At 65.1% G+C, this 16,619-nt stretch overlaps 1 protein-coding gene across 2 annotated transcripts; it reads left to right on the top strand.

The window, feature by feature from the left end:
• Window positions 1-1,793: 1,793 nt before the first annotated feature.
• On the top strand, window positions 1,794-16,494 carry GIT1 (GIT ArfGAP 1). Of its 2 annotated transcripts, XM_084862626.1 has the most exons (21): window positions 1,794-1,985; window positions 7,695-7,828; window positions 8,273-8,385; window positions 8,504-8,609; window positions 9,091-9,308; window positions 9,392-9,486; window positions 9,796-9,838; window positions 11,466-11,492; window positions 11,677-11,725; window positions 12,131-12,203; window positions 12,772-12,869; window positions 13,212-13,323; window positions 13,451-13,584; window positions 13,711-13,863; window positions 13,941-14,171; window positions 14,245-14,298; window positions 14,419-14,505; window positions 14,594-14,667; window positions 14,741-14,923; window positions 15,013-15,076; window positions 15,193-16,494. In XM_084862626.1, the coding sequence occupies exons 1-21, from the start codon at window positions 1,934-1,936 to the stop codon at window positions 15,403-15,405; spliced, it is 2,313 nt and encodes a 770-aa protein (XP_084718752.1). In that variant the 5' UTR covers window positions 1,794-1,933; the 3' UTR covers window positions 15,406-16,494. The 2 variants fall into 2 exon arrangements, with proteins under 2 accessions (XP_084718752.1, XP_084718753.1); XM_084862627.1 differs by lacking the exon at window positions 11,466-11,492.
• Window positions 16,495-16,619: the final 125 nt, after the last annotated feature.

Below are 16,619 nucleotides of genomic sequence, written 5' to 3'. Positions count from 1 at the left end.
GTCGCTTTTCCTCCAACCTGCGCGCTCCGGCTGGGCTGCCACGTGCTCGAGACTCGCCCACAGAGCAAAGAAACAAAGACAGCCACCGACAGAGCTGCCAGCAGCCGCCTCGGCATTTAATACATGAAATTCCACAGCTGGGGGGGCGGTCGGTTGGAGGGACGGGCGGCCGTTGGTGGTGGGCTGTGTGCCGGTTTGGGCGGCCAGGCTGCTGCTTCCATTGGGCTGGGGTCACCGAGCCCATGGACTAGCTTCTGGGTGAGGGTGCGGCCCTGGATGGCAGGTGGTGGGTGCTCCACCCCCCACCTCTAACCCTCGAGGTATATATCCTTGCTTACAGAAACCCCGCCAGCCAGCCGCTGGCTGTGAGGGGGAAGGAGGCCTGCAAGGATTTTTTTTTTTTTAAAGGTGTGATTATAAAAATATCCCCGCGGATCGCTATTTCAAACAAACTTGTCAATCTGCGGCTGCAGCAAAAAGGCGATGGAGGCAGCTTTGCGGGTATTTCGGGCCGTGTGACTCATGAGCATTACTGTGTCTCCCCCCGGGCAGCAGCCTGTCCACCCACAAGTCACTGCTGCTCTGGCGCCGCTGGGATAAAATGGACCAACTCTGTATCCCCGCGCTGGGACTCTCCCCACCCCTCACCCTGGTTCCCTGCCGCTTGGGAACTCTCCCTTAATCGTGTCACTACTGACCTGACCCCCAGGCCTGGTCTTGGGCACCCTGGACCCCTCCCCACAAGCAGGATGCTCTGGCCTTTTGCTGCTGCAGGGATGGGGTCTGGTGCACGGGAGGCACACGTGTTTGGGGGAGCATGCTCAGTGCACCGGTTCACCCACGTGCAGTCTGACCTCTGCTCCCTGTCCCCCCCCATCCCACCCCGAAACCCTTTGCCCCCCCATGTCTCCGTGTGAATTCCAGGAAGAAAGGCTGCCACAAAACTAAGTCCCTGTACGTTATATGGACATACACACCTCTGGTGGCCCAGAACCATTGTGGGTGCATACAAGTCGGATGACAAGCAGGTATTCCTGCACACCGGCGCAGTGGTCACCCATGAGGGGGCCTTTTAAAACCGCCCAGATTCTTTACTTTTTAGAGGCAAGCCCTGAGGAAGGCCAGATGCAGTCTTAGCCCGAAGGGTAGGGCGGACAGACCTCTTTGGCACCTGAGCGTCCATGTTGTTGGCGGGGTGCATAGTCAGCAAGTGTGACCACACACACACACACACACACACACACACGCACACCTGGACACACACATGTGGACACCTGGGAGTCCAGGTCGCACACCTCACCCCAACCAGCGAGAAGCGGTACCCCAAGCCACAGCCCCTCACAGGAAGAGCCTAGGCCTCCAGCTCCTTGATCGGGTCTCTGATTCCCAGGGGCCACTGTCCCAGGGCCCGAACTCCAGGCCAACCCCCCCTCTGGAAAGCGAAGGGGATGGGCTGATGTCACATCGCCCTCGGGCCAGAGACACGCGGGAGAAGGTGGGGCCTCGGCCGCGGGCGAGGCCGCCTGCTCCAGCGCGGCGGGGTGTGCGGCCCCTTTAAGCGCCCCCGCCCCTCCCCGCCCGCGCTCCCGGCTTCCTTCCTCCGGGAGGCGGGGCCGCCCCTCACCGGTGGGCGGGGCCTGCGCCGCTTCCTGCAGGAGCGGCCGTAGCCGCGCGAGGGGCGGGGAGAGCGAGCGGCGAGCGGCGGCGGGGCGGCGGCGGGGCGGAGGGCGCCCGAGGGCGAGCGGGCAGGCGGGCGGGCACGGCGGGTTCCGGGCCGGCCCAGGGGCGGTCGGTTGGCCGGGCGCGCGGAGCCTCGCCGGGGCCTCGCCGGAGCCGGGACGGGCAGCAGGGTCGCCGCCGCCGCCGCCGCCCGGGGCCGCCGCCCGCGCCCCCCACGCTGGCCCAGCGGGCCGCGGCCGCGCCGCCGCGGAGGATGTCCCGGAAGGGGCCGCGCGCGGAGGTGTGTGCGGACTGCAGCGCCCCCGGTAAGCAGGCCGCGGGGGCGGCACCGGGACCGCGCGCCCAGGCCGCCGGGAGGGCGGGCGCCTGGGCCTGGCGGGAGCGCCGTGCGGGCTGGCGGGCGGGGTGGGGCTGGGGGCTGCGGCCTCGGCCCCCGCCCGGGCCGCTGCGGAGCCCCGTCCTCGGCCGGAGCGCCGGCCGGGGGCCCCCTGCGGCCTGGTGCCCGCGGACGAGCCGGGAAGGACGTTCTCGGCGCCGCCTCCCACCCCTCAGGCCGAGGGAGGCGGGCAACCGGCCGCCCCCCGCCCCCCGCCCCCATCCCCGTACCCGAACGGAAGCGCCGGCCCGGGGTGGCCGAGGGCCGAGGCGGAGGCCGGCCAGGTGCAGGGGGTGGGGGCGAGTGTGGTTTTGCGCCGTCTCCGGGCCGCCCACCCCCGCGTCTTGCACCTGCTGCTCGCACGGTCTGCCGGCCGTCCTGCCTGCCTGTCGGGGTGGCGGAGGGCAAGGGGCCGGGAGCCGGGCAGATGGGCCGGGGGGAGGGGGAGGCTTGGATACTGTTTCCTCGGGAGCAGAGGAGGGGTGGCTCCTCCGGGAGCTCCCGGGCCCTGGCTCCCCGGGCTGGGGCTCCTCGCAGGCAGGCCTGGTGCACCGGGCCCGTGTGAGCCTGAGCATCTTCCCGAGGCGGCCCCCCGGCCACCTGGTGACTGGGACCACCTGGACCCGGCTTTTCTTGTGCCTCAGTCGGGCCCGCTTGGGGAAAGTGAGCTTGGCATCGCCCCAATGTGGGCAGATACCTCTCCTGGTGCCCTAGGCCAGCCTGACCAGAAATGGGTAGGGAGCAGGGTTGAGGGTTCTAGATTCCCCAGGAGCCCGCTGGTCCCTGGCCGGCCTCTTGGCTGTGTTTACCGTGGTGTTTCCCTTCTTCCCAGCAGTCAGCTCCCAGGCTGATGCCAACCCCTGACCTGCTGAGGAAGTGAGGAGCAGGGACCCCCCCTTCGCCCCGCCAGGCTGCTCCCTTCTGATGTGGGAGGACACTGCCAGTGATGGGGCTGGGCAGCTGGGGGGGGGCGGGGGGAGCCCAGGCCTGGTCCATCCTCTTTAGAAATGGAACTGTCTCCCTCGGCAAGCTCAGGGGTCTGTGAACTCCAGAGGGACTGGGGACAGACGAGATGTAAGGGTGTGGGGTGCTGTTTTGTGGGCCCATAACTCCCAGACATTCCTTGGGCGGCCCCAGGACCCCAACAGGTTGAGGCTCACAGATGCTCTGGTGGCTCCAGCCTGGAGGGATCTGGATGCTGGCACAGGTCTGGCGCTCTGTGGTTGGTCATGACCCCGAGGCCTCCTCTCGGCATGCCACGGTCTAGCGGGCTCCCAAGAAGCTGTCTGGGGTTGTGTGTGCTTACCTTTGGTTAGCTGGCAACGGTGACCCGCTGGCCCCAGCCCGGGGGGGGGGGGGGGGGGGGGAGTTTGCCTTCTCTGTGGCTGTCCCAGGCGGTTGTGCTGCTCTGCAGGGGGGTGGGGGGGCAGCTTGGGTTTTAGAGTTGCCTTTGTATCCAGCTTACTCTGTGACAGCCAAGAGGCCGGCCAGGGACCAGCGGGCTCCTGGGGAATCTAGAACCCTCAACCCTGCTCCCTACCCATTTCTGGTCAGGGCTAGGGCACCAGGAGGGGTATCTGCCCACATTGGGGCGATGCCAAGCTCAGTTTCCCCATGGCAAGACCTTCCCCGCTCTGTCCCGTTTCCTCACCTGCGAGGCAGGGAAGTCGGAGTAGAGATGGTTTTGGGCGAGTGTCCCGTCGCCACATCTGCGGTCCTGATTCCGGGTTTGAGGAATGGAGAGCGGCATCAGCACGGCCGCTGTCTTTTTTCCACTCCATTCGCCTGTTGGGCTGTGGTCTCTGGGTGCCCATTGGGCTCAGGGGCGGAGTGGTGTGTATCTGAGGTTTTTGTACTGCCACCTCTTACCCCTGGCCCTTGTCCCTCAGAGGCATTGTGCCCTGGGGCCCGCATCCCCCTTGATCAGGTCAGGAAGAGGCAAATGGTGAGAAGGTGAGGGTGATGAGGTGGGCCGGGTGATGACAGTCTTGTCACCCCACCCCAGCACCTCGCGAGGTGTCTGGCACAGAGCAGGCACTGCCCGAGGGTGTGGATGCTTGTCTGGACCCCTGCTGCCTGCTGGGTCTGCTCCAGAGCCCGCTGTGTGCTGTGTGAATGGCGCTCTCTGTCTGGGAACTACTCGCAGCCCAAGAGAAAGGCCTGAGAGTAGGCAGCTGCCTGGAGCTCAGACCCAGAGCCACCCTGTGTGCCTCCTGCCCAGGCATAGGCTTCCCTGGCTGTGGCAGGAACCCTGCAGTCCCAGCCCTGGGGGGCGGGAGGGGGGGCGATGATGTAAAAGGTGAGGTGGAGCCTGACCCCAAAGGCCCCTCCTCATCCTCCCTCTGCTCCCAGGCGTGGGCATGCGGGGATAGTGTGAGTCGTTGTGAGGCAGCTGGGCATGGCCTGCCTGCTCTGGCTGCTGGTCAGGCACCATCTGTGCCCCTGCCTGCCTTGGGAGTCCAAGAGAGGGGCTGGGGTCAGGGAACCTGCAGGGTGTGTGTTTCCCTGTCCTTCCCCTGCACACAGCTCTGGCCCTGCTCTCAGGGCTTGTTCCTCACCCTACGGGCCTCCATGCAGCCCCTGGCACCTTGGAGGAACAGGGCTGGCCACCTGCGAGGGCCATTTGGGAACCTGCAGGTTCGCGTGTCTCCTCATAGTTCTTGTGGGATGGGGTGAGTGGTGGGCTCTCTTCCTCTTTTATTGAGATACTAGAAGCTGGGTGCATGAATTCGTGCACGGGTGGGGTCCAGCTGGCCCCACCCTGATCAGAGTGGGAGGGGTATTTGGGGTCTCAGACGGTTGGCTGGACAGCCCACCCTGGTCAAACTCCCGGTCCAGGGGACAATTTGCATATTAGCCTTTTATTATATAGGATGACTTATGAATGGCAAACGGCACGCACCTTTCTGTTTGGCTGATGAGTTTGTGCATGTGGCTATAGCTGTAGCCGTCACCCCAACCCAGAGAGAGAGCATTCCCATCGCGCTGCAGGGTTTTCTTTTTTCTTTCTTCTAATATATATATATTTTATTTTTTTTAAATATATTTTATTGATTTTTTACAGAGAGGAAGGGAGAGAGATAGAGAGCTAGAAACATCGATGAAGGAGAATCATCAACCAGCTGCCTCCTGCACAACCCCCCACTGGGGATGTGCCCGCAACCAAGTTACATGCCCTTGACTCGAAGCGAACCTGAGACCTTTCAGTTCGCAGACCGACGCTTTATCCACTGAGCCAAACCGGTTTCGGCTGCAGGGTTTTCTTGTGCCCCCGCCCAGCAGCCGATGTCCCCCAAAGGTAACTGCCGTTCTGACCTCCGTTTCTGTAATGACTCTCGCCTGCTTTCAGCATGGCGGCTTCTCTCTCTTCCTAGTGCGGATCTGGTCCCTCGCTCAGGAGAGGCTAGCCCTGATAGCAGACCTCCTGGCCCCAGTGGGGTCGGCATTGGTTAATGTTACTTCAGGATCCCTCCTGCCACTTGCCCACACTTATCAGACCCACCCTGACGGAGGCAGGCGTCCAGGAGGATTGGCAGATACCAACTTGGTCACCGCATCTCGTGGGCCTTGTTCCCCGTCTCTCTTCTGCCCCAAGTTTGTCCAGGGAGCCTCTTTGGGACAAGACTCCCTTTAACTTTAAACTCCAATAGCCATTGGCTTTCAGGAACCCTTCCTGGCCCTTCTGCTTAGCAACTTGCTTAGCAATGGCCGAGGTGAGGCCCGGGGGCTCTTGCTTGGGTACGTCCCATGTCCCCTGGGCATAGGGACAGGGAGTGGGGTGAGGGGGGGCTTTCTCGTCTGCCAATCAGAACTGAACTGGCACCAGCGTGCCCCAGACCAGGACAGCGTCGCCTGCCCACCCTTCCTACTTCAGGTCACTGGGCCTGGGGAGGAGAGGGGACCCCTCCCCCAGCCTAGGAGAGTGGCAAGCCGAGTCCTGGGCCCCGTCCCCAGGTCCCAGTGTGTGGTCGCTGCGCATTCAGGGACTTGCCGTGTCTGTCCCGGCCGGCCCTCCAGGCCGGGATTCTCCGGTAGGCGGTCCATTCCTGATCCTGGCCTGGGCTCCCCACTTACAGGAAACCCCACCATTTCAACAACAGGAATTCAGGCTGCGTCATTTCCAGCTTCCTGCCTGGGCAGCGGCGGTGGCCGGAGGGCAGCCCCCGGCCCAGTGGCGTTGGGAGTGGGGGAGGGAGCGGTCACCTGGAGCCGCTCCTGCTCCGTGAAGCCAACACCAACGCGCTGTGGTTCCTTCCTCTGGGCCCCTGGGATGCGCTCCCCAGGAAGGGGCAGTGTGACCGTGTGTTCCTGTGCCGTTGTGGGGAGGTGGGGCCCTGACCAGAAGGCTGAGTCCCTCTGTCCCTCCTGTTCCCGGGCCGTGAGGGGCTGCTGGCGCCCCCTGACTCGGTCTCCTCCGTTCTCCGGGGCTCGGAGGGAAGTCCTTTCGGGCAGGGTCTGAGAACCACCTTCTGGTGGAGAGGCTCTCGTTCCCCGAGCACCACGGGGCGAGGCGGGGAGCCAGCACCCCGCCCGGAGGGCTTCCTGACAGGGTGGGGGCCGGCAGAGCACAGTGTCCTGGGAGACAGGCTCCCCGCCCCCGCTCTCAGAGGCGCACAATGGCCGCTTTCTCCCCGTGACCTTTCCACAGCCTGAGCCGTACACAGCGGCCCCCCTCCCCCGGGGGGCCTGGGAGGGGTGGCATCTCCCCTGCCCTTGAGAAGGACCCCAGGAGCTCCCACCCGCCCTGGGTTTCCAGAGTTCACTCTCCAGGAGTGGGGAGAGGTTCCCAGAGCCCCCTGTCCCCGGGGCTGTCCCCTTCCGGGCAGAGCACAGGGCTGCAGCGGTTCTGGACACGGCGTGGTCTCCGGCATCCGAGTGCCCGGGTGCGCGTCCCGGCAGCCCACTCCCTCGTGTGTGACCTTGTGCACGCGCGCTAAGCTCACTGGTCAGGCGGATAGCCGTCCCCACCTTGCCTGGCAGTTGGAGAGGCATCATGCATGCAGCGCCCAGTGGGGCACAGTGGGTGCTCAGTCAGCGGTAGTTCCTCCGCGCTCCCATCCGCCTTAGGAGGGATTCCATCAGTGATGGCGACAGGAGCCCCGGCAGGGGAAGGGCAGAGTCGGGTGTCCCTGGGGATTGCGATGGTCTGGCAGGTGGGCCACTAGGCGAGGAGAGGTGTGGCACTGGCCCGGACGCAGGAGGAGTGCCTAGGGACGGGTGGTGCGGACACATCGGGCTTCCGTCCCCTCGGGGATCCCCGTTTCCCTGGGGAAGGCTAGGGGAGCAGTTTTGTTCCCTGGGGAAGGCTGTGGGAATGATAGTGGCAACTGCAGGACGGGAAGCCCTGCCCGCTGAGTAGGCCCTGGGGACCACACCTTCCCAGAGAGCCAGAGACGTGTAGGAAAGGGCTCGGCTGTGTCCGTCGCCCGCTGCGAGCCCGTGTGGAAACCCCTCTCGCTGCCTCGGCTCAGCTTCCTCATCCGTCGCCGGTGCCTCCTGATGCCCCAGTTTCCAGGCTCTGAGGGCGCAGGGGAGCGAACATGTGCGGGCACTAAGCACAGTGCCGGCCCGGAGCAGGTGCGCAGGGCTCTTGCCTGCACCTGGCTGTGCTGACCCTGGCTCCCCCGCCCCCCGGCAGACCCCGGCTGGGCCTCCATCAGCAGGGGGGTGCTGGTGTGTGACGAGTGCTGCAGCGTGCACCGGAGCCTGGGACGCCACATCTCCATCGTCAAGCACCTTCGCCACAGCGCCTGGCCCCCCACGCTGCTGCAGGTACGCGGCTGGCCGCCCTCCGCCGTCCCACAGGGTGCTCGCCGCAGGCACGTCTCCCTCAGACAACACACACACCCGCCTGCACTCAGTAGCTCCTGGGGGGTGTGCCTAATCCAAACCCTAATCCAGACCCATCCACTCACCTGAGAGAGGAGGCATCAGGCCTGGGGTCAGGCAGACCTGGGCGCTCATCTCTGCTCTGCCTCTTACTAGCTGGGCCATGTAGCACTGAGCAGGTCGCTTAACCTCTCAGCCGTGGCATGCTGGTCACGTGACCTGGGGTTCTAACCAGGACCCACATCCTCGGGTGGCCTGACGGGATAGAGATGCAGCAGGGAACAGGCACCCAGTAGGCGCTTTGGTGCTTTTGCAGCCACACTGGCTGTGGCCGGTGCCCAGTGTCCGGCACTCAGTGGGCCCTCACTTGGCATCTCCTCCCCGCAGATGGTGCACACGCTCGCCAGCAATGGGGCCAACTCCATCTGGGAGCACTCCCTGCTGGACCCCGCACAGGTGCAGAGCGGCCGACGCAAAGCCAACCCCCAGGACAAAGTCCAGTGAGTCGGGCTGGAGGGGCGGTGGCAGGGGCCGGGTGGTCTGGGACAGGGGCCCGGAGGTGGCCAGGTGACTCCTCTCTCGCTCTGCTCCCCATTTCCTCCTCTGTGCCCCGTGCAGCCCCATCAAGTCCGAGTTCATCAGGGCCAAGTACCAGATGCTGGCATTTGTGCACAAGCTTCCCTGCCGGGATGACGACGGGGTCACCGCCAAAGACCTCAGCAAGGTGTGAGGGGCCCCACGCCGGAGGGCGGGCCTCTCCCCACCCCAGCGCCCTGCAGGCTCCTCCTCAGGCAGGAACCGCGGGCCGTGGAGCAGCCCACGTGCTTGGTTAGGCTGCCTGTGGTCAAAGCCCCTCGACTCCCGGGAGGACACACAGGCTGACATCCCCCAGCTGCCACCCAAAGCCAGGAAAACTCGGGGTCGTTCCTCAGCCTCTCAGAGCCTCAGTTTTCTCATCTATGAAATGGGAAGAACAGCACCATCTCCTATATACTGTCTGTTCCAAGCAGAGCACACAGCACGGGGTAGAGTGACTGACAGCAGCTGCCATTAGTGGGCGTTAACGCCGAGCGCGAAGCCCTCTGTCCTCCCAGACACCCGCACTTCAGCTGGGCCCCGGGAGCTGCGGGCGTCCCCGGTGCTCCCAGTCCCCAGTCAGCCTGAGGGAGGAGGGCTCACACGTGTGTTGCTCCCGCTCCTTGCAGCAACTGCATTCAAGCGTGCGGACAGGCAACTTGGAGACGTGTCTGCGCCTGCTGTCCCTGGGCGCCCAGGCCAACTTCTTCCACCCGGAGAAGGGCACCACGCCTCTGCACGTGGCTGCCAAGGCCGGGCAGACGCTGCAGGCCGAGCTGCTGGTCGTGTACGGGGCCGACCCCGGCTCTCCCGACGTTAACGGCCGGACACCCATCGACTATGCCAGGTGAGGGTTGGCTGAAGGGTGGGGCACGGGTGGGTGGGGCAGTGGGCTGCTGCTGCAGGCTGAGCCATGGCCCCTCCCCACAGGCAGGCGGGGCACCATGAGCTGGCAGAGAGGCTAGTCGAGTGCCAGTATGAGCTCACTGACCGGTTGGCCTTCTACCTCTGCGGACGAAAGCCTGGTGAGCAGAGTGCGGGGCGGGCCTGGCGGGGCCAGGCAGGTGGGACCCAGACACACCTCAGCAGCAGGTGCCATGGTGACACAGCCGGCTGGGGAACAGTGTTGATAGGCAACTGGCTCCTGTGAAATTGCTGCAGGCTCTGGGCTGCAGCACATTGGGGCAGGGAGTGGGGGTGGCATAACTTCTAGCCAGCTCCCAGGCTTTCCCCTGACACCTCTGGGTGCCTGTCCCTGCTCCTGGCACTGAGGTGGGCGTCCAGCTACTCAGGCCGCTCAGCACCAGTGACTTGGCATTTTTCTTTTTGTTCAGATCACAAGAATGGGCATTATATCATCCCACAGATGGCCGACAGGTAAGTGCCCACCTGGTGTCCTGCCCCAGGCCATGGTGGTGCCTGACCCCACATTCCCCACCCCCCTCCTCCAGGGCCTGGAAGCACAGACATTTCATAGTCTGGTCCTTACTCCCTGATTCTGGGCCCCCGGGCAGATAAGTGTCAACTTAGCACATGGCCAGCATGGCCTGAGCTCCTTCTGTCAGAGGCACAGTACAGGCAGCACCCCAGAGCAGAGGGTCACCGGGTTCTGTTCCCAGTGACACTGGCCCGTCTGAAATCTTAGTAAATCTCTGCTCCGCACGAAGAGCAGGTGTGCTCCAGGGATCTGAGGAACTGGCCAGCCGTGTGGTGTTCGTAAACTGGGCAGGGGCTGGAGGGCAGGGCATGGCACCATCCAGGTGTCTCTGCCTCTGATCTGAGAGGCCCCGGTGCCAGGCTGGGAGGTACCACCTCCAGTCCTTACCCAGCTTACAAGATGGGTGCTGGCGCCACCTGGTGGCTGCCTCTGGTGGCCATTGCTATGCCCCGCTGTGCCTGCTGGCTTGGGTCTGGAGAGGCTGCCTCCTCCAGAGGGCAGTGTGGGCAGATGGGGCCTGTCAGGTCTGGGCACCTTGGATTCCTGAGCCCATACCTCCTCTGTTCTGAAATCCCGAGACTCCCCCTCCGTCTTTGGTCTGACTCTGCCTGGTGTGCGTGCCTGCGTGGCAGGGGGTGTTGTAAACACATGGGCACAGACTCAATGAAATGTTAACCGAGCACCTTCGCGGCGCCAGCTGCCGTTCTTGGCACTGAGACACAGGTGGCTCCGACACCATCCCTGCCTTGAGGAGCTCACAGTCGAGAAAGGGAGGCAGCCCAGTCAGACAGTTGTAGTTCAGTGTGGGACGTGCAGCAGGAGAGACAGAGGCACAGACGCTAGGAACGCTGTGCCAGGAACTGCAAGCAGATCGGGAGCCTGCAGCATATGTGAGAGGCGGGATCCCAGGAGCAGGACTGGAGGAGAGACGGAGTGGCCAGTCCTGTGAGTCCTGAGAAAGGCTGTGACCCTCCCGAGCGGGAGAGGTCCCAGCATGGGGGTCTGCTGCTGTCCTGGCTGTGGGGCCTCAGGCAGGCTGCTGACCCTCTCAGAGCCTCGGTCATCGCACCTGGGAATGAGGGCAGCTGTACCTGTCTTTGTGGGCTGTTGAGAGGATTAAATAAGATAATGCATGCAAAGCATTTAGCATATTTTTTAAATGAGCTTTTTGTTATTATTGAGGTATTTTTAAGACCAGGAATAGTGCCACCAGGTGTGTCAAAAGGATCACGTGGTGCTGGGTAGGAAAGTTTTGTAGGAGCAGAGTGGGAAGGGGAGGGGGATTAGTAAACTGCGGCCAGAGCCCAGGGGGAGGCAATGACGGCTGAGGCGGGAGGCTGGGGGGGTTCAGGTTCTCCAGGAGCTGACGTTGTGCCGGGAGGTGGGTCACCGAGAGGAGGGCGAGCCAGTCAGGAGCAGGCTGGGGAGAGGAGTCCGTTGTGTGCGTTCTGACTGGCGTGTGCACAGAGAGGAGTGAGCTTGACGTGGGAAGGCGTGTGCTCCCTTCTGCTGGGTAACTGCTGCCTCTGTCCTGTTCTTCCCTCTGCTGCCTTCCTCTGGACTTAGATCCCGGCAAAAGTGCATGTCTCAGAGGTATCTGTGTCTGCACGGGAGCAGGCTCTGGTTGGGTGGGGCGAGGTGGCTCTGGTTGTGTGCATCTGGGGTCTTGTCTCCCTGGGCTCTCTGCATGTTTGGAGGGTCATTGGCAAAGGTCTGGCCACGTCTTATGTCTGGTCTCTCCCTTCCTCCCCCTTCTCGGCTCCCTCCTTGTCCTCAGCCTGGACCTGTCTGAGTTGGCCAAAGCTGCCAAGAAGAAGCTGCAGGCGGTGAGTCTGCTGCCGTTCCTAACCCCCACCCCTCCCTGCCCCGCCCCTCTGATCGCCCCCCCTTCCTCTGACCCGGTGTCCTTTTCCAAGTCTTTGAGCTGCTCTCACTCCAGCCTCGCGTCTCCTCTTTGCTGCTTCCCCACCCCTTGTCTTGACCCGGGCTCTGCCCTGCAAAGGCTCCCAGGGCCCTGGCTCCACTTCCGGCCTAGCTGGCATTAGCTGGCCCAGGCTGGCCTCCCTTTTGCCCTCTCCCACCTCGGAGCCTTGCAGACAGACCCGCAGCCCCCGTTTTCAGTTCTGAGACCGTGGTGCTGGGTGGCATAAGGGACACCCGGTGAGCTGGCCCTGTCGGCTCTCGGGGCCAGAGGATCTGATCAAGCCTGTGACCCCCCCTCTGTCCTCCAGCTCAGCAACCGGCTTTTTGAGGAGCTCGCCATGGACGTGTACGATGAGGTGGATCGAAGAGAAAATGACGCTGGTGAGCTGGGAGGGCACTGGGGTCTCGGGGCAGGTGGGACCGAGGAGCCACCCACTAGGAAAGGCGAGGGCCTGGGGTGGCTCCCGGGTACATTGATGGAAACTGAGAAGGGGTGCCTGGGGGTGGTCTGCTCGGCGGGCCTGTGTACAAGCCTCTGCCAGCTGTGAGCCGGCCCGGGCAGCGGCCCCAGCCGGGCAGAGTGCTGAGCTGGAGGCAGCCAGCCTGCTCCTCCTACCCCCCCCTCCTCCCCGGGCTCATCTCTGCTCTGGCTGCCTCCCACTTTGGCTCTCTCCCCAGTCCTGCCCCCCACCCCCACCCCCTTAATCACTCCTTCCTAGCCACAGCCAGATTCCAGCCCAAACTCGGCTGGGCCTGGCGAGAGGGAGTGGCCCCGCTCTGTGTCAGTCTCCCGCTGGCCGGGCCCAGTGCCTGGCGGGAGACCACCCCCGTTCTGATCACGGAGCTCCGTGGGCCTGGGGAGGAGCTAGGAAAGCTGTGCTCAGCGCTCTCCCCTCCCAACCGTGGGCCTGGCCACCCTGGACAGCCTGCTCCCCGCTCCTCCCCGCAGTGTGGCTGGCCACCCAGAACCACAGCACCCTGGTGACGGAGCGCAGCGCGGTGCCCTTCCTGCCCGTGAACCCCGAGTACTCGGCCACCCGGAACCAGGTAGGCGGCTCGGCGGGGCCTGGGCTCCCCCCCAGGGCCGCCAGCCCCGGGGCCTGCCTGCCTCAGCGGCTATTGTCTGGGCCGGGCTGGGCCTGGGCCTGCTCCTCCCCTCCCCTGCCAAGGCCTCCCTGGGCCCGGCTGGCACTGCGACTGGGCGTGGGGAAGAAGCTGCTCTTGTGAGCACTTGGCGAGCAGCTTGGGGAGGTGGGTTCCTGCCTCCTCCTGAGAACTCTCCTCGGCACCCGAGTCTGTGCCCCCTCACCCTGCCCTGGCCAAGTGAGCGGCCGGAGGTTTGCCGGGTTAAAGCCGACAGCTGATCGCAGCGGCCCTTTCCGCTCACAGGGGCGGCAGAAGCTGGCCCGCTTTAACGCCCGGGAGTTTGCCACCTTGATCATCGACATCCTCAGCGAGGCCAAGCGGAGACAGCAGGGCAAGAGCCTGAGCAGCCCCACAGGTGGGGAGGGCGAGGGGCCGGGGCCGGGCGGGCACTGTCCCAGGACAGCCTCTCGGGCTCCCTGTCGGGGCTGCGTGGTGAGGCGGGTTCGGTGGCTGAGCCCTGAGTGACAGGCCTGTGCCCGCAGACAACCTCGAGCTGTCTGTGCGGAGCCAGAGCGACCTCGACGACCAGCACGACTACGACAGCGTGGCCTCGGACGAGGACACCGACCAGGAGCCTCTGCGCAGCGCCGGCGCCACGCGGAACAACCGGGCTCGGGTCTGCGTGCAGCCCCCCCCCCCCCGCCCCCTCCGGGCCCGGGACCAGGGCCGGTCACGGCGTGGGGAGCAGCTCTCCGTCCGTCCGTCCGTCCGGCCCCGCGGCTGACGCGCCTGTCTCCTCCAGAGCATGGACTCCTCAGACCTGTCTGACGGGGCGGTGACGCTGCAGGAGTACCTGGAGCTCAAGAAGGCCCTGGCCACCTCCGAGGCGAAGGTGCAGCAGCTCCTGAAGGTCAACAGCAGCCTGAGCGACGAGCTCCGGAGGCTGCAGAGGGAGGTGAGGGCGGGGCTTCCGGGGCTCCGTGGGGGCGGGGGCTGCCTGGACCCTCGGACCCTGACACCCTGCACCCCCAGATCCACAAGCTGCAGGCGGAGAACCTGCAGATCCGGCAGCCGCCGGGGCCGGTGCCCACGCCGCCCCTCCCCAGCGAGCGGGCAGAACACGCGTCCGTGGGGCCTGGCGGGGGCGCCCACCGCAGGGACCGCCAGGCCTTCTCCATGTACGAGCCGGGCTCGGCCCTGAAGCCCTTCGGGGGCCCTCCCGGGGACGAGCTGGCCACCCGGCTGCAGCCGTTCCACAGCACGGTGAGTGCTGGCTCAGGGCGGCGGGGAAGCAGGCGAGCCCCCGGGCCTCCCTGACCTCTGTGCCCACCCCCAGGAGCTGGAGGATGACGCCATCTACTCGGTGCACGTCCCGGCCAGCCTCTACCGGGTAAGAGGGCGGGGCACGGGGGCCGCTTCTGTAGCAGGTTCTGGGCCCCCGGGTGCCAGGCTTCGTGCCAGAGGCTGGGCACAGGGAGGAGGAGAGCCTGACTCCGCCTCTGGGTTTTAGATCCGGAAGGGGGTCTCAGCCTCAGCTGTGCCCTTCACTCCCCCCTCCCCACTGCTGTCCTGCTCCCAGGAAGGAAGCCGCCACGCGGTACGTCTGCTCTGCTCCCGGGCCTGAGGGAGCCGGGCTGGCGGGAGGGCTGTGGGGGGACGTCTCACCGCGGTCTCCTGCTCCGCAGAGCAAACTCTCCCGCCACGGCAGCGGCGCCGACAGCGACTACGAGAACACGCAGAGCGGGGACGCCCTGCTGGGGTGAGGCGCGGGGGGCGGGGGCCCGGGGGGCTGAGGGCGCGGGGGCCCGTGTGGAACGGCTCTCTGCCCGCAGGCTGGAGGGGAAGCGGTTCCTGGAGCTGGGCAAGGAGGAGGACTTCCACCCCGAGCTGGAGAGCCTGGACGGAGAGCTGGACCCCGGGCTGCCCAGCACGGAGGACGTCATCCTGAAGACGGAGCAGGTCACCAAGAACATCCAGGAGCTGCTGCGGGCCGCCCAGGAGTTCAAGCACGACAGGTGCGGGGTGGGCGCCGGCAGGGCGCGGGGCCGGTGTGCCGCTGTCCCGGCAGCCTTCCCCAGAGCCCCCAACGCCTGCCTCCCCACAGCTTTGTGCCCTGTTCGGAGAAGATCCATTTGGCTGTGACTGAGATGGCCTCTCTCTTCCCAAAGGTAAGGGGCCAGAGGGAGGAGGACGGGGCAGGCCGCGGGGGGCGGGGGGTGCGGACACCCCGGGCCGGTCAGTACTCACAGCTGCAGGTCCGAGGCCTCTCTCCCTCTCCCTCCAGAGACCCGCCCTGGAGCCCGTGCGCAGCTCGCTGCGGCTGCTCAACGCCAGCGCCTACCGGCTGCAGAGCGAGTGCCGGAAGACGGTGCCCCCGGAGCCGGGCGCCCCGGTGGACTTCCAGCTGCTCACTCAGCAGGTGATCCAGTGCGCCTACGACATCGCCAAGGCCGCCAAGCAGCTGGTCACCATCACCACCCGGGAGAAGAAGCAGTGACCACTCTCCGCACCCTCACCCACACCTGGGACCTCACTGGCCATGGAGAGGGGCCCTCCAGACACTACCCCCCCCGACAGCCGCTGGCACCAAGTGCCCTTAGTGCTGCCACTCTCCCCTGGCAGCCCGGCACCCTGGTGCCCGCCCCCTCACGCCCCCCGGACGGGGAGGGGGTGGCAGGGGCTCCTGTCCCCCACATTCCATGCACCTCCCCTGTACATAGCACCCCACCCCTAGCGTGCAGGGGCCGAAAGGCGCCACTCCCAGCCCCATGCCCTCCAGAGCCCCCTCAGCAAAGGGCCTGGTGGGGACACTCCAAGCGGGGCGCTCCCCTTACATGCATCCCACCCCCGTGAGCCAGTTCAGCCCTATTGGGGCTGATGGGGGCACCCCTCCTTTGTACATAACCTCTGTGGATGTCCCCATCCTGTAGCCACCAGCCCCATGCTGCTCTCCTTCCATGCCAAACGGCCCCAACCTGTGCCCGGGGTCCCCAGCAGCAAACACTGGAAAACCTTTTTTCTTTTCTCTCTCTCCACCCTTAATTTTAACACCGTGGTAACTAATGTCCCTGCGTGTGAGTGCAGGGGGCGGCAGTGCCGTTCCAGAGGCCTGGTCCGCTTGGAGTTTGTGAGGGTGAGGGGACCAGAGCAGCAGGGCCAGTGGGGGTCAGCCCCCCTCACCCATCCTGGGCCTGCCCATTGCCTCCCTCATCACTCCCACCACTGTACCCCTTCTCTGTAAACTTAAACGAAACCACTCCCCTCCGTCCGCCCTTCCCCCCTGTGGAGGGGGTGTGCTGGCTGGGGCAGAGCACTGAGCACTGAGCCTGGGGCTGGCTCCCTGGGGTCCCTGACTCAGCCGAGAGCCCCCCTATAACCTCTGAGAGGCTAGCACCTGTGCCTGCGGCGTCCGGGCACCTGGAGCCGGGCTGCAGCTGGGAAGGCTGGAGGCAGATGGCAGTGCCCACCAGCTCTCTCCCCTCCTGCCTCTGCCCAGGGGCCAGGCTCTACCTGTATGGTGGTGGGTGGGCTGCTGTCAAGATGTGTATCCTGTACATTTGTATCAAAAATAAATAAGTGACCATGTGCTGTTTCTGATGCGTAGAGAATTGAGGGGAAGGGCTGGGGAGGTGGCAAACATGAAAGGGAGAAGGTGAAAGTGTCAGGAGTGTGAAGCAAATGAACGCAGCTCCTCACTGAGGGAGGGCAGCC

The sequence above is a fragment of the Pipistrellus hanaki genome (genome assembly GCF_964339955.1).
Source record: "Pipistrellus hanaki genome assembly, chromosome: 16".
NCBI classification, from domain to species: Eukaryota; Metazoa; Chordata; class Mammalia; order Chiroptera; family Vespertilionidae; genus Pipistrellus; species Pipistrellus hanaki.
This window is presented reverse-complemented; position numbering and strand designations above follow the sequence as displayed.

Coding starts and splice junctions, on each gene's coding strand:
- GIT1 (XM_084862626.1), top strand. CDS start 1,934: ATGTCCCGGAAGGGGCCGCGCGCGGAGGTGTGTGCGGACTGCAGCGCC. Junction 8,610..9,090: donor CCGCCAAAGACCTCAGCAAG/GTGTGAGGGGCC, acceptor CGCTCCTTGCAG/CAACTGCATTCAAGCGTGCG. Junction 11,726..12,130: donor CCAAGAAGAAGCTGCAGGCG/GTGAGTCTGCTG, acceptor TCTGTCCTCCAG/CTCAGCAACCGGCTTTTTGA.